The following is a 17,997-nucleotide window of genomic DNA, read 5'->3' as shown; positions in this document are numbered from 1 at the left end:
GCAACTTTTATTATTTTAGGGAACTCTCACAACTATGAACATTTCTCTATTTTCTCCTTCTAAATTACAATAATTAAGTCATATTCACTTTGAAGATCTGAAGAGGTTCATTGTCCTTAGTGTCGTAATTATTAGAAATATAAATGGGGAGAGCATTTTCTACAAGGGTACATAGGAGAAAAAAACGTCAGTTACGTTTGCTATACAACCATATGTCAAATCTTGTTTTAAAACACCTATAATTGCATATTTAAAAGATTATCCTGGAAAAATATCTGCAACAAATATAATAAAGGGATAATACCCTGAGGCTGGGTGCTGTGGCTCACAACCTGTAATCCCAGCACTTTGGAAGGCCAAGCTGGACAGATCACCTGAGGTCAGGAGTTTGAGGCCAGCCCGGACAACATGGCAAAACCCCGTCTCTATTAAATATACAAAAATTAGCCAGGCGTGGTGCAGGCGCCTGTATTCCCAGCTACTCTCAGGAGGTTAAGGCAGGAGAATTGATTGAACATGGAAAGCGCAGGTTTCAGTGAGCTGAGATTGTGCCACTGCACTCCAGCCTGGGCAACAAAGCAAGAACCTGTCTCAAAAAAAAAAAAAAAAAAAAAAAAAAAAAAAAACCCTGGAAGAAGGGGGCTTCAAAAACGCTGACTTAGAGGTGCTTGGCACTCAACTCTTCCACAAAGGACTAAAACAGTGAGCAGATAATCACATATCGAATAGGCCATCTAAGAGAGAACATTACAATTCAAAAGTGACAGGGAATCTCTGAGGCAAGCAAACAGAGAAGCAAAGCAGCTGGCTCAAATGGAACTGGCTGGGAGCCTGGAGAAACTACCCACTACGAATGGGAAAAACAAAAGAGAGATCTACACAGATTCACATTCCCACCATGAATTCCTGCAATCCTAGCCTCAGGAGAGCCCCTTAGTCCTCACAGACCCAGAGACTAGTTTAGAAAGCTGCCTAGAGTCCACTCAATGGCATTATTCCAAAGACAGAGTACACGCTGAGTACCACATAATCTGCTGGCACCCAAGAGGCTGCAGCACGGTGCCATTTCGAGAGCCCAGACACTACCAGACTACATCCTGCTCTGGGGCCCAACAGTCCTTGGATATCCACAAGCCAGGAGCCCCACTGATATTCTTGTCCACCCAGAGGGCTGAAGTGTCATGATGCCAGCTGGCCAACTAGGTGGCCAGCACTCTTACCTACACAGTGTCCTACATCCTGAGAAGTAGGAGGTGGAGTGCACCAGGGAGCCCACGCTGGGGACAAAAGGAACCAAAGAAGGAGCTCCTCAGATCCTGACAGCCACCTGTCTGGGGCCTCTGTCACTGGCAGAAACCCTGTCCCACAGAGTTTCTGTGTGTTTCAAATCCTGCCCAGCAGCAGCATCGTCATACACTTGCATGTGGCTTCAGGAGGCCTGAGGACTGGTCTACTGGGGGTTGTCCCAAGGCTTAAGGATAGATCCACTCTGCCTGCCACTGGTGCCCACAAGCACCATCTGGAAGCCTGAAGACAGGCCTACCCCACCCACCACCACTGTGTAAATGCACAATACGAGGACGTGGGGATCAGACCGCCTTGTGTGCTGCAGCCAGAGCCTACAGGAACTATTGGGGGGCCTGAGGAGAGGCCTACCCCACTCTGACTACTAGCAATGCCACCAGAGCCCAAGTGCACTGCCAGGGAGAATGGGTATCAACCCATCCCTGTCCAACACTCCTGGTGCCTGTGCACACCATCCAGAGGCCTGATAACAGGACTACCTGGCCCACTGCAACAGGCACTTGAGCACGCTGATATGATGCCTGTGAACAGACCTGCCTCACTCACCACAGCTGGCATCCACACCCATCATCAGGGGCCTAAGAACAGGTTAGCCCTGCATGCAGTCTCTGGCAATGCCACCTACACTTGTCATCCAGGAACATGGGTATCAACCCACCCATTCACCAACCAAGTACCCAAATACACCATCTGGGGGCCTAGGACAACCCACTCTGCCAACTGCCACTGCTGATGGGGCCCCAGCACATCATCTGAGAACCTGTGGATCGACCCATCACACCAGCTACCAGGAGCACCTATGCAAACAACTAGGGGGATCAAAGAATGAGCATGTCAAGCTGCCGCTGCTGGTAACCACCCACATGTGCCACTTGGCCTGCTCGGCCTATTTCCACCACTGCTGGCACCCATGTTTGATACTTGGGGGCCCGAGGATTGGCCCACAACCAGTACTGCCATTGCGAACACCATGCACACCACCCAGAGACCTGAGGACCCACTCACCCCACTACTGTCACTGCTGGCACCCAAGCAAGCCACCAGGAGGCACAGGGATTGGCCTACCCAGACCTGCGATGACTGGTGTCCATGTATATTGCCCAGGGACCCAAGAACCAGCATGCACAGCCTGCTGCCACCACCACTGCTGCCCAAGGACCACCCGCCTGTGTCCATATCCCCAGCCATGCTTCATTATATCCTCCACTATTTAACAAATGCAGCCTAAGCCACTGACAAACTCAAAGATAACACTGTGGATGACTACAGATGAAGAAATCATATGGAGACTACACCAATGTGCTCACATCTGGCAAAACTAAAGCACTCGATCCAAACTACACTATAGACACAACTATAGAAAAAAGTCTTTCCCTATGAAAACCAATTCACAAAATTTGAAGTGACTGTTACACCAGATACACAGATAGCAACATAACTACACAAGAAAGGTGAAAAAGCAAGAAAACATGGCACCTGTAAAGGAACACAGTAATTCTCCAGCAACAGATTCCACCAAAAAGGAAACCAATAAAATTCCTGAAAAAAAGTTAAAATGATGATATTAAAAAAAACTCAGTGAGATACAAAAGAACACAGATGAACAATACAAAGTAAGCAGGAAGATAATTCATGATCTCAATGAGAAATTCAACAAAGAGATAATCATAGAAAAGAACCAAATAGAAATCATGGAACTTAAGAATTCAATGAACGAAATAAAAAATATAACAGAGAACTTCAGCAATAGACTAGATAAAGCAAAAGAAACTATTTCTAAACATGAAGACAGGTCTTTTGAAATAACAGACAAAAAGAAAAAAGCCTAAATGACATATGGGAAACCATAAAGTAAAGAAATATTCCAATTTTGAGAGTTCCAGATGGAGAAGTGATGGGCAAAGGCATAGATAACCTATTTTAAAAACAATAGCTGAAAATGTCCCAAGTGTTGTAAGAGCTATTTCCAAATAGATTCAATCCTCAAAGGTCTCCAAGGCACATTACAGTCAAACTATCAAGTCAAAGACAAAGAAAGAATCCTAAAAACATCAAGAGAAAAAGCATAAAGTCACATATAAGGAAATCCCAATCAGGGTAACAACAGATTTCTCAGCAGAAGCCTTATAAGCCAGGAAAGAATAACATGACATGTTCATAGTATTGAAAGGAAAAAAACCAAAAACAACAACAACAACAAACCCAACTCAACAGGCAAGAATATTATACCCAGAAAACCTATCCTTCAAAAATAATGGAGAAATAAAGTCTTTCCCGGACAAGCAAAAACAGAGAATTCATTACTAACAGACCAACCACATAAGAAATGTTTAAACAAGTTCTACAATTGAAAGCAAACAGATGATATCTACCATCATGAAAACACAAGAAAGTATGAAACTCGCCGCAAAGCAAAAATACAAATAAGAGCCAAATGTTACCAATACAAAAAAACCACCCAACTGCAATGATAAACAATAAAAGAAGAAATGAAAAAAGGACTTACAAAACACAAAACAATTAACAAAATAACAGGAGTAAGTCCTCACCCATAATAACCTTGAATGTAGATGGATTAAAATCTCCACATAGAAGATATACACTGGCTGACTGGCTACATATATTTAAAAAGCAGTGTGTTGCCTATAAGAAACTCTCTCCACCTGTTAAAACACATAAAGACTGAAAGTGAAGAAGAACGGAAAAAGATATTCCACAAGAATGGAAACCAATGCGAGCAGGAGTAGCTATACTTACATCAGAAAAAGCTTTCTAAGTTAAAAACTGTAAAAAGAGATAAAGAAGGTCATTACATGCTGATAAAAAGATCAATTCCGCAAGAGGATATAACACTTCTAAATATCTATGCACCCAACTTGGAGCACCCAGATATATAAGGCAAATATTACTAGATCTAGAGGGAGACAGAGACTTCAACACAGTGACAGTTGGGGCTCTACTACCCCATTCTAAGCATTGGACAGATTATTGAAACAGAAAATCAAAAAACAAACATTGGATTTAAACTGCACTTTACCACAAATGAACCTAACAGACATTTAAAGAACATTTTATCTAACAGCTGTGGAATACACATTCTTCTCATTAGTATATGGGACATTCTTCAGGGTAGACATTAGGCCATAGAACAAGTCTCAAAAAATTTGAAAAGATTTGAAGTCATATCAAGTATCTTTCTCAGGCAACAATGGAATAAAACTAAAAATCAGTAAGAGAAACTTTGGAAACTGTACAAATACATGTAAATAAAATCACATGTTCCTAAATGACCACTGGGTCAATGAAGTAATTGAGAAGGAAATAAAACATTTCTTATAATAAATAAAAATGGAAACACAACATACCAAAACCTATAGAATACAGCAAAAGCAGTGCTAAAAGGGACATTTACAGAAAAAATGCCTGTATCTAAAAAGTAGAAAGATTTCAAATAATCAACCTAACAATGCACCTCAAGGAACAAGAACAGCAAGAACAAACCAAACCCCAAATTAGCAGAAGGAAATAATAAAGATCTATTATTATTTAGAGTAATTATAAATTAACAAATATTTATTAAAGATATATAACGTAATAAATCTTAATAAATAATAAAGAGTAGAATGAAACAAAATAGACTTAAAAATACAAAGGATCAATGAAACAAGTTAATTTTTTGAAAAGATAAACAAAATCAATAAGCCATTGGTAAGACTAACAAAGAAAAAAAAGAAAAAACCCCAAATAAATAAAATCAGAAGTGAAAAAGAACACATTACAATTGATATCAAAGAAACACAAAAGAATATTAGAGACCATTATGAACTATACACTAACAAATCAGAAAACTTAGGGGAAATAGATAAATTCCTGGACACATAAAACCTACCAAGATTCAATCAGGAAGAAACAGAAAACCTGAACAGACCAATGAGTAATGAGATTTAATCAGTAATAAAACTCTCCCAACAACAACAACAAAAAGCCCAGGACCAAAAGACTTCATTGCTGAACTCAACCAAATGTACAAAGAACTATCAACAGAAATTTTCAAACTGTTTCAGAAAATTGAAGGGTAGGGAATTCTTCCTAACTTATTCTACAAGGACACCATTATCCTGATACCAAAACCAGACGAAGACACAACACAAAAAGAAAACTACAGGGCAATATCCCAGAGAAACGCAGATGCAAAAATCCTTAACAAAATACTAGCAAACGAAATCTAACAACACAGCAAAAAGACAATACACTATAATCAAGTGGTATTTATCCCAAGGATGCAAGGATGGTTCAATGTATACAAATAAGTAAATTAATAAAGACAAAATGAAGGACAAAAACTATTTGATCATTTCAATATATGCAAAAAAGCATTTAATAAAATTTCTTCAACATCCCTTCATGATGAAAACTCTCAACCAACTAGGCACAGAAGCACTTCAACATAACAAAGGTCATACCTGACAAACCCATAGCTACCTTCTGTGAAATGGGAAAAACATGAAAGCCATTCCCCTAAGAACTGAAACTAGAAAAGAATGCCTACTTTTGCCACTTTTATTCAACATAATAACTGAAAGTCATCCTCACCAGAGCAATCAGGCAAGGAAAAGAAAGAAAAGGCATCCAAATTGAAAAAGAAGTAAAATTGTCCCTCTCTAGAGACGACATGATCTTATATGTAGAAAAACATGAAGACTTGAAAAAAAAATCACTTAAAACTGATAAATGAATTCAGTAAAGCTGTGAGATAAAAAGTTAACATTCAAAAATCAGTAGCATTTCTATATGCCAATAATGAACTAGGTATAAGTCAATCACGAAAGCAATCCCATTTACAAGAGCTCTAAAAATTATACAATACCTAGGAATATATTTAACCAAGGAGGTGAAAGATCTCTATAAGGAAAAAACTACAAAACACTGATAAAAGAAATTGACATGGACATAAACAAATGGAAAGACATTCCATGTTCATGAGTTTGAAGAATAAATATGGTTAAAATAACCACACTGCTCAAAGTAATCTACAAATTTAATGCAATCCCTATCAAAATATCAATGACATTCTTCTGTGAAACAGGAAAAACAATCCTAAAATTTGTAAACAACCACAAAAGACCTTAAATACCCAAAGCAATGCTGAGCAAGAAGGACCCTAAATATCCAAAGCAATGCTGAGCTGGAGGCACACACTACCTGACTTCAAAGTACACCACAAAGCTATAGTAACCCAAACAGCCTGGTACTAGTATAAAAACAGACATCTAGACCAGTGAAGAACAGAGAATCCAAAAATAAATCCACATATTTAAAGCAAACTGATTTTGGACAAGGTGCCAAGAACATTCACAGGGGAAAGGACAGTCTTCAATAAATGATGCTGGGAAAATCGGATAATCATAAGCAGAATGAAAACTAGACTGTTATCTCTTCACCATATACAAAAATCGACTCAAAATGAATTAAAGACTTCCAGGTAAAACCTGAAACTATAAATGTACTAGAAGAAAACACAGGGGAAACACTTCACAGCATTGGTCTAGGCAAAGATTTTACAGCCAAGACTTCAAACACATGACTTATCTGTGACATTATTGAGGTATAAATAGCACATAATTCAGCCTGTTTACTAAATGCCCAAATACATTACTGTATAATAGACTAGTAAACTAAGAAAATCATTTTAAGACATATTAAACATACTAATGAATCATATGTATATATGTATATATTTTGAATACACTACAGGACAGGATATTATACAAAATTTTTCATGTGCCAAGTTTTACCTGAGCTCTATATATGTGCTTCCTTAAGGCATTTTTTATTTCAACAACATCCACATCTGTCTTGATAGCCATGGCTTTTGATTCTTTGGCATATTCAGCAAAAATAGAATTCTTCATTTCTTTCTACATACAGCAAAGTAAAATGACTTTAGAAAATGTACTAAAGACAGTGTCAACATAGATATCACAAAGGACAATATAAGACGAAAACATTCATACCTTGTTAACAACAAAGATCCTCACAATCATATATCAAGATTACACAATGAAAGAAAAAGCTCAAAAAGCAAACATTTCAATTTGTAAAGAATTAACTGATATTTACATATGTACTTTCTTAAGGTACTTTTCACTTTATCCTGCTCCAAATCGTTCCTGGAACTGCTTTTTTGTTGTTGCCATGGTCATACAAAACAAAATTCATTACTTATTTATCATTTTCCTGAAATTCTTCTGAATATATGCATATATACATTACGTGGCATTTATTTATGTATTTAGGTATTTATTTTTGAGATGGGGTCTTACTCTTGTCACCCAGGCTGGAGTGCAGTGGTACAATCTTGGCTCACTGCAACCTCTGCCTCCGAGGCTCAAGTGATCCTCCCACCTCACCCTCCCAAGGACCTGGGACCACAGGCACCCACTACCATGCCAGCTAATTTTTTGTATTTTTGGTAGAGATGGGGTTTCACCATGTTGCCCAATCTGCTCTCACACTCCAGAGCTCAAGTAATCTGCCCCGTTGGCCTCCCAGAGCGCTAGGATTACAGGTGTGAGCCACCACATCCAGCCCAGGGTATGGTTTAGATTGTTAAAAAAAGTCATACTCTAGAGAAAATTTACCCAAGATGTATTCAATTTTAAAAACAAGATATCTCATTAAAAATGGTCTGTATTATACAAAAGAAAGAGCAAAACAAAAAATAAAATTTACATTGGAAAGTATTACCCAAATATACACACATGTAGTTTTAAAGATTTTTTCATTTTAAGAAATAGTCTTCTCCAGTTTCTTTTTCTTATTCATTACATTCAGGCAAAACAAAATTCACTGAATACCTTGATTATTAACTCAGATTTCTTTGTATATGCATGTACAAATACATTTACTGTGGACCAAAGTTAACTGGGATATTAACTATGCATATTACATCAGACTGACTTAAGATTTTTTCTTAAAACATGTAGTATTACATATCTTGATTATATTAGAGAACAGTCAAAAAATAAAAAAGAAAGCTATAGCTTAGCTTACAAAGCTTTACCTGATCTCTATTATATATGTGCCTTCTTAAGGTACTTTTAATTTTTTCATGTTCAACGTCTTTCTTGCAATTGCTTTCTTTTTCTTTCTTGCGTTTTCTCCTCAAAGTATAACTCCTTTGAACATCTTCATCTTTTTTCTTAATTTCCTTCTACATGTATTTAGACCACAATTAAATCTCAACATCAATGACATATGTTACAAAATCCAAATAAACTCACGAGTGACTTTCACACAAGTATACCACATTAAAAAATAAAGAAGTACGGCCGGGCACAGTGGCTCACGCCTGTAATCCCAGCACTTTGGGAAGCCAAGGCGGGCGGATCACCGAGGTCGGGAGTTAGAGACCAGCCTGACCAACATGGAGAAACCCCGTTTCTACTAAAAATACAAAATTAGCCAAGGGTGGTGGCATATGCCTGTAATCCCAGCTACTCGGAAGGCTGAGGCAGAATCACTTGAACCTGGAAGGTGCGGGTTGTGGTAAGCTGAGATTGCACCATTGCACTCCAGCCTGAGCAATTAGAGTGAAACTCCATCTCAAAAAAATAAAAATAAAAATAAAGAAGTATGTACAACAGAATCTCATCCATTGATGGAGTATGTGTACATTAGTAAAATATTTTGAAAAAAGTTGGAACTGCCCAGTACAGTTGAACATACACAGTCCTTATGACCCAGCAACTCCATTCCTAGGAATATACCAACTAAGCTAGAGAAATTACTAAACATGTATCCCAAGAGGTATACAAAATAATGTTCACATTATTCATAGCAGAATTGTTCATAATTGCAAAAACTTAACAATCAAACACATAAACCAATAAAAAGAAGCCCAAAGGCTTATCAACAGTAAAATGGATAAAAGATGTAATTGTGGCACAGTCAAACAGTAAAATTTTATATACACCAGCAAAAGAAGTCTATAATAACAAACTATAAAATGTTCATGAATAGACAAAGCTAAACCATATAGAGTTAGAGATACACACACAGCTGTTAAAATTATAATGAAAAATAAGAAAAGAATGAACACAAATTCTAAGACAAGGATTACTTCTAGGTAAGAGGAAGAAAGGGGATGTATTAGAAAATGATACAGCAGGTTGGGCGCAGTGGTTCATGCCTGTAATCCAAGCATTTTGGGAGGCCGAAGCACGCGGATTACAAGGTCAAGAGATCAAGACCATCCTGGCCAACATGGTGAAACCCTGTCTCTACTAAAAAAATTACAAAAATTAGCCAGGTGTGGGGGCGTGCACCTGTAGTCCCAGCTACGCGGGAGGCTGAGGCAGGAGAATTGCTTGAACCCATGAGGCAGAGGTTGCAGTGAGCTGAGATTGTGCCACCGCACTCCAGCATGGCGACACAGCAAGACTCCAACTCAAAAAAAGAAAAAAGAAAATGATATAGCAGGTCTTAGAAAACTGATAATGCTCTATTTCTTAATCTAGCTATTGGATACAGTAACTCATTTTTACACATTTTTTAAAAGCTGAAGAAAACTGTTCTATAAACACTATATATATTAAAAATAAATAAATTATTTTTAATTTAGAAAGTTGTACCTGATTTTCATATGTATGACTTCCAAAGGTATTTCTCATTTTAACAAATTTCAAATCTTTACTGGAACCACTGAATTTTTCTTTTTTGTGATGTTCACTCAAAATAGAACCAACATTAACATCTTCATCATGATTTTGCATTTCTTTCTGCATGTTTGTAAAAGCAATTTAGTTAAGACTGTGGATTAAATATAGCCTTAACGCAATCAACACAAGTCACAAAAGAAAAACCCATCCAGGAAAGTAGGTTTTGTAAAATATACATACAAGGTTAAATATAGTAAAGAGCCCTCTGAATTATGTAAGATAAAGCAGAACATAATTGTTTTCAGTTCATAAAGCTTTATAGTACACATATATGCTGCAGTTTACCTATGTGCTTAACTCAGATTAAGAAGTATTAAAAATCATGTTGTTTAATCATTATACCAAATAGCTATTTTTAAAAAAGGATATTTCTACTTGAATTTTACATACATAATTTGAGTCCTAAAAAGAACTCAAGAAGACATATATACAGTCATGCACTGCTTACCGATGGGGATATGTTTTGAGAAGTACATCGTTAGGTGATTTCATCACTGTGCGAACATCAGAGTCTACCTACACAAACCTAGATAGTATAGTCTACTACACACCTAGTCTATATGGTATGGCCTATTGCTCTTGTTATAAATCTTTACGACATGTTACAGTATTAAATGCTATAAGCAATTGCAACACAATGCTGAGTATTAGTGTATCTAAACATAGAAAGAGTAAGTAAAAATATGGTATTATAATCTTATGGGATCACTGTCATATATGGGGTCCGTTGTTGACCAAAACATCACTATGTGTACATGACTGTAGATGTATTTTAATAATTTCCATTTATCTTAAATGTCTATTTTATTTTTTGCCATGTTTATTCAAAACTAAATTTATTTTAATAACTCCATCATCATTTTACATTCCTCTCTATATGTAAAAATGCTATATACTGTGGTTTACAATGCATATTTCACAATAGGCACATCAACTCAAAAAAGCTTCTCATTAAAACATGCACATATAGTAAATTACAAGAAGTAGTCAGAAGTCACATAAATATCAATATACACTGGAAAAGTCAGAAAAAAATGCAAAAATATTTTAAGTTTGGAAAGTTTTAGCAAATCTTGCCATATCCAATTTCTTAAGGAACTACGCAATTTTAAAAGTTCCAAATTATTCCTAGAATTAGCTTTCAAAACTACTTGACAGATATGGTAAAAACAATTTATTTTGAATTTCTTACTAGTTATACATAAAACTTTTAGTTTAGACTAATAATTATCAAGTTAATAATTTGATAAATTCACCAAACAGACTGCTTCATAAAACACAATATGAAACTGAACATAACTGAACATTAGCTCTTCTAGAGCAGAACTAATAATGTCCTTTTTGTGGTTGCTACTGCTTTTTGAAAAGTTGTACTTGACAGCCACCATATATGCTTTCTTGAGGTACTTTTCATTGCTCCAAGTTCAAAGTCCTTCCTGTTTTATTGTTCTACAAGTTAATCAAACTAGAATTCATTTGTGTATTTTTAAATTTTATTCTATATAAATACTTGAATTTACATGAATTATAAATATATATTGTGCTCTCAGGTAAGAAAAATGCTTTATAAGACACACATGTTACCTAAACATACAGTTTTTAAGTAATTACCATGTGTTGAGAACACACTATATATAAGGAACTCTGTATATTTCCAGACGCGTACAAACATTACTTCATCAATAAGAGTTCCAAAGCAGAGACAGAGGACAATTTCCTAACATGTTCAAGTCATGGACTATCAACACATGGTTCAAACACCAGCCTTCTGATTCCAAAATCTGGTTTTTTCCACCATACTTTGCCTCTCAAACAATTCTGCAAGAAACATCAGCAATGTATGTTTTCCAGCCTATAAAGTTTACCTGGGTTCTATACATGGTCTCTTTTAAGGCACCTTTCATTTCAAGAAATCCTGCATCTTTCCTGAAATCTTTGTTTTTTTCTTCATTACTATGTTCAGTCCAAACAGAATTGGTTTGGGAATCTTCATCATTCTGAATTTCTTTCTGTATGTATGTAAAAATGGTTTAGGCAATCATCTAAGTGTATTTTCAATACTATGTACATTTTATGGTATTCAGCCTTAACTATATTTACATACTTTGTTAGTCAAACAAGTAGGTAAAATGCACCCTCTTAAATCAAAGTATATTAAACACTGATAAAAATCTTTCAGGGAAAAAATTCTTAGAGCAAAGATCCTGAATAATAAAGTGATTTCTGCATATCTCAAGAAAAGGTAATGCTTTGTTGATCTACTAACAAGTCATTTTTATGAACAACCAAGAACAAAAATATTTTATCTAGTCCCTGTTCAAGCTAAAGTTACAATCTAGATTTTACAAATCATCAATTATAGATAGACTTTTTCTTGTATTATTTTTCAGTTTTTTACTGGTAAGACTTCTCACTTGCAAGTATACCCCACACAGAGAGGAAAAGGTTACACAATACTTTTCCTCGAACAGCAATGAACAACAATTATCTTAACATAGCTCTATCTCAAACAAATTTCTCTTGTCAAGGAACCCAAACTGAATTCATAAATTAACTTCTAATAATTACTTTAAAATTTATTGCATATATACTTATACATATAATTCTGTAAGTTTAGTAATATAAACAGCTGGGAGTAAAAGTGAGTTCAAGACAGTTCCCAAAATGTACTTATAAGAGGCTGTTCAGGCTGGGCGCGGTGGCTCATGCCTGTAATCCCAGCACTTTGGGAGGCTGAGGCGGATGGATCACGAGGTCAGAAGACCAAGACCACCCTACCCAACATGGTGAAACCCTGTCTCTACTAAAAATAGAAAAATTAGCCGGCCGTGGTGGCGCGTGCCTGTAGTCCCAGCTACTAGGGAGGCTGAGGCAGGAGAATGGCTTGAACCCGGGAGGCGGAGGTTGCAATGAGCCAAGATCGTGCTTGAACCTGGGAGGTGCAGGCTGCAGTGAGCCGAGATCACACCACTGCACTCCAGCCTGGGTGACAGAGCGAGACTCCGTCTAAAAACAAAAAGAAAGGCTGTTTTCAGAGATTCGCAATCTCTACCCAAAGAGACTGAAGAATCACAGTCTTCCTAGGGAACAATTATAAAAAACCAAAAATGTGTTAAGATCTATAACGTGATCTTTAGTTCCCTCTCACTCACACTTGGCTTCCTATGTTAAAATGAGGGCTGTCCTTTTAGCAGGCTGCAATCCTGAAACCACAGAAAAATCCCTGAGAACAGCTGACTGAATTTCTTTTTCAGAAACTCAGAAAGGTGAAACTGAAAAGTAAGAAAATAAAGACTTTTCTCCCTTCCTATTCCTGGGACCAAAGAATGTATCAACAGCAATTTCTGTTAAGGGCAACTTGCAGGTGGGGGGAAACGAGTTTCTGGCTTTAAATTTTACATGGTTGGCAATGGAAGGATAAATCCATAGGCTTAGGTCCTCAAAAAGTGTCCAGAATACAGGATGAATTAATCCCATATACATTCTCGTTACGGAGAATGCAAGGGAACATACCACTATCATCAGCAACAAGGCAAGAAATAAACTGTTTCTTAATCCTGAATATATTTACTTATGTGTCCATTTCAGATGCTACATATGAATCTGTAAATTAGGATTTATGACACTAGTACCCTATGTAAGTTTTTAAAAATCACAGTCTGATACAGAAGGTATAACATTTGAAAGTTTTGAAATTAAATAATCTATTTTCTATATAGCTAATGATCCACAAATATTTTTCTCTAAGCCACTAATACTTTGTCAATTGGTGACTCTTATGAAATATAAAGAAATTATTTAACTATAAATATTCATTTTTATTCCTTGTAAGTGTCTTAGTGTCAACTTATGTACTAGGCATTGGGTTAGGTGTTTGCCTCCTTTTATAATCTAGGAAAGCCAGTCCAAGACTAGTATATTTTATACAGGATAGTGCTATGCACTAAAGAATAACTAAAAGCCTGCTTAATCAGCTACTTATTCTATCATCTAGGAGTAGGGCAACACAGTTGTGGCAATGAGAGTTGGCTTTTGATTCTGATATTTGACTTAGTTTCCTATCTTTGGCTGGGTGCAATTGATATGCTCTGGTCTCCAGGTCTTATTCCAATATTCAGCCAAAGCATCTGTCACAAAACTTGAATGAACTGATTAGAGCAGATGCATAAGAAGAGACAGATAAGAAAGGGAATCCTTTGAGCGCCACTTGGTTCTTAACTTGTATTTATACCCTGTTGCTTAAATAGCATTTCATAATCCTATGACTAGATATTCGTTTATAGTATCGATTACGGCATTATTATTTTTTAACTACCTACAAAGAGACTGGAAATCCAATAATACTCAAAATGGGGAGACGAAAAGGATCTAGGAAAGGAAGATTTGAGGAAAGAAGCCTTAAAATTGATTAAGTGGTTGGCTTTAAGTTTCTGCTCTGAAACATGACGGCTGTGGGATCTTGGGCAAGTTACTTACCCTCATTTTACCTCAAAATTTATCCCAAACAGTAAATGGAGTCATAATACATACCACACATGAACATGAGGTTTAAATATAACTAAGCATGTAAAATGCTTAACATACTGCCTGACCCATAATAATCATTCAGTAACTATTACTCAAAGCAGTAATAGTAATAATTCTCACAACCACCAAAGCAATGCAGTATTAGCTTCTATACACAAAGGGAGAAACTAAGGGACACAATACATGACTTTCCTATGGTCACAGTACTACATTATAAATCTGGATCACAAATTAGTTGATCTGGCTCAAAAAGTCTATGCTGTTTCTGTTATTCCTAATATATTCCCATAAGACTGCTATAGTTCATTTTTCTTTCTTAAGTAGTCAAGGTAAGTTTTCAGTATTCCTAGGTAGCCTCTCATTTTTATGAAACTTTCCTTGGGCCAAACAATTGAGATATGTTAGCCATTTGTTCCTCTGTATTCCTGTAGCTTGTACAGTTTTACAAATGTGTGATTCATATGAATTGCAAGTAACAGTGTCCACGTTCTTCCTCCATCACTAAATAGTAAGCATCTCCAAGTGCGATATATGGTCTTATTCATTTTCATATCCCTAGTGCATTGCATAATGCCTGGTACAGCTATGGTCTTCAATAAATATCTATAAAGCTGAAATAAATAGATTTCTAATTCTGGTACTCAGAAGCTTTTCAAAAAGTATAAGAGGGTTAAACAAAACTTTTTTTAAAAAATGCTACTTTAAAAAAAAAGGGGGGCGGGGACAAGGTCTCACTCTGTTGCTCAGTTGCTCAGGCTGGAGTGCAGTGACACAATCATAGTGCTAACTGCAGCCTCAACATCCTGGACTAAAGCAATCCTGCCTCAGCTTTAGAGAAGCTAGAACTATAGATGTGTGTCACCACACCCAGCAGATTTTTTAAATTTTTTGTAGACATGGAGTCTTGATACGTTACAAACTCTTAACCTCAAGTGATCCTCCTGCCTCAGCCTCCCAAAGTGCCGGGATTACAGAACCACCACACCTGGCTTGTTACTATTAACTCACTCATTTTACATGGCAGCTCTTCTTGGATGACACTTCAAAATCCATCTAATGAGGACTGTAATATGATCTATATCGAAGAAATGAAAGACACTGAAATAAAGTTAACTTTCTAATTTCTCTTCTTCTGTGATCAGAAGTGATCACAATATGTCTTCCTTATTTGGACTGGTTATGAACTCCCAGCTGTTCAATTCAGAACTTATAAAACAATGTATTCTAAAACCAAATATAAGTTGGAGATTATCTGCTATTTTCATTGATATACTATTGCTGTCCCCCACTATTTCAGCAGCCGGATATGAATGTTGTTAGACTACTGCAAAATAAGATTATAGATAATGTGCAGTGTATGTTGCACTTTAAGCATTATTTTCCAAGCAAAAAAGAAAATTAATATATCTTTACTAATCTAGTTAAGAACAACTTTCGTACTGTTCATACTTAATACTACATGTAAACTATTCAGAGAGGTCTATCAGATAGTGTGCTTTTGGCTGCAAATAATAGAAAACCAACCCAAACTAACTTAAACAACTTGAAAATTAATTACCACACAGAAGAGCAATGTGGTCTAATGGTAAAACAGGTTTCGGTGTTGTTTAATCCAGCAACTTAAGTAGCGCCAGGGTCTAGATTCTGTCTCTACACTCTGCTAACTACAGGGCTGGTTTCACCATAAAGCTAGTTCTTTTCATGGTTAACCAGTAGTATTTCAGGCTACATTCTTCTGTGTTCATATCTAGCAGGAGTCAGCCCGTCAGTGGCTTTCTTCTCATTATGAGAAAGCAACTTCCTAGAAGCTCTTACATACCTCTTTTCCTTACCCATTGATCAGAATTGGTTCACATGCTCATTCCTAACTAATGACTGTCAAGGACAATGAGATTATCTATAGTCCAAGCAGACCCATTCCTCGAACTAAGGTCAAATTTCCAACATACATTGCTGCTACTCATTAGGGAAAGGCAACTACATAATGATATATTGCACGTATTTTTGGAAGACTCAAACATCTTTCACAAATTCTCTATTAACAAATATTGAATGAGAACCCACGTGCCAGGCTCTTTGTGAGGTGATCGGAATATAAAAATGGAAAAGACAGACATGATGCCTGATGACAAGGAGCTTTTGGTCTACATGGGGAAACAGACATTAACCAAATAATCAGTCAATTACTTAACTGTAATTGTAGGGAGTACCAAGTTAAATAATGCTATGAGAACACATAGGTGAACTTCACTGAGTAAGGGGATCAAGGAGGCTTCCCTGTAGAGTAACACTGTAACAGGAACCTGAAAGATGAGTAGAAGGCAGGAAGACCCAGAGAGTGAAAGGTGTAGTGGAGAATAACTTTTCAGGAGGAGAAAATATCTTTCGAGAAGACACTGAGTTAGGAGTAGCTTAGCTTATTTAAGAAATTGGGAGGAGTTTTCATATAGCATAGTGAGCATAGATAAGAGTGAAGCAGGATACAATTGAAAAGAGAGAAATGACAGGAACCCTGTGGGAACTTGTAAGCCATATTAGAGATTCAGCACTTTGTCCGAAGAGCAATGGAAAGCCATTGAAGGGCTTTACGTAGATGAATGACAAGATCAACATTGTTTTAGAAACAGCATTTTGATTGCTCTTTCTGAATGAACTAGAATACACTAAAGGAAAAGGAAAGAGTAACTAGGAAATTAGAGTAAAAAGGCAGTTACAGGAAGAATAATCATAAGCCTATTCCAGGAGTGCTGAGGAAAGATGATAAACTCAGTATGATGTTAGTACAGAAGTGCAGAGGAAACATGGTAAATTCAGTATGATGTTAGCACAGAAGGAGAGAAGTAGCTTGATTCAAGAAAAATTTGAGATAAAATCAGTAAGATTTAGTAAGTTGACAGATGTGAGGAGTAAGGGAGAGAAAGATTTTAAGGGTAATTCCCAGACCTCTGACATAAAGTATTAGATAAAACATAATGGTATCTACAAGATGGGAAACAATGAAGATGATTTTTTCCTATATCAAGGTCGTTTTTGGACATACTAAGGGTTCTCTTCTACCCTGAGTGCTCTTAAAATTCTTGTTTGCATATCTCCTGGACAGTTTCTTCTAGGGTTTGATGCCCATTCAAACAACTTGAGGAGCATTATCCACACCAAGTAAGGAGGAGGATGTAGGGGAATAGGACAGGACAGTTATTTCTAAACCCTTAGAAATAGCTCTCTCTTTTCCAAAGGAAAAATAACCCCCAAATTCTCATACAATACTATATAATACTATATATTCTACTATTTTATTTATACTGACATTAAAATACTTAATGTTAAACAAGTAAGCTTCTTTCAAATCTATAGGAAGTATTCATGAATATTTAAGTAATTGAGAGCCATTGACATTAAAAAGTATCATTTAAATTACTATCAATATATTTTCAAAATTTAGAACACA

General features: G+C 36.5%; 1 protein-coding gene across 10 annotated transcripts in view; it reads right to left on the bottom strand.

The window, feature by feature from the left end:
- The window catches only part of SLF1 (SMC5-SMC6 complex localization factor 1), a 76,767-nt gene that overhangs the window by 35,192 nt on the left and 23,578 nt on the right, over positions 1 to 17,997 (bottom strand). For 8 of the 10 annotated variants that reach the window (XR_012413921.1, XR_012413920.1, XM_065545832.2 and 5 more), the window contains 4 exons: positions 11,891 to 12,034; positions 9,939 to 10,085; positions 8,369 to 8,518; positions 7,101 to 7,223 (listed from right to left, as the gene is read on the bottom strand). Coding sequence is in view for 6 of the 10 variants with exons in the window: in XM_065545832.2 (XP_065401904.1) it covers positions 7,101 to 7,223; positions 8,369 to 8,518; positions 9,939 to 10,085; positions 11,891 to 12,034 (564 nt within the window). In the remaining 4 variants the exon portion in view is untranslated. Of the gene's footprint in view, positions 1 to 7,100; positions 7,224 to 8,368; positions 8,519 to 9,938; positions 10,086 to 11,890; positions 12,035 to 17,997 lie in introns of those variants that run through there. The other 2 variants (XM_073993846.1, XM_073993849.1) reach the window with 2 other exon arrangements.

This window comes from Macaca fascicularis, chromosome 6, assembly GCF_037993035.2.
Source record: "Macaca fascicularis isolate 582-1 chromosome 6, T2T-MFA8v1.1".
Taxonomy (NCBI): domain Eukaryota; kingdom Metazoa; phylum Chordata; class Mammalia; order Primates; family Cercopithecidae; genus Macaca; species Macaca fascicularis.
The sequence above is the reverse complement of the archived record's forward strand: the minus strand, read 5'-3'. Positions and strand labels throughout refer to the sequence as shown.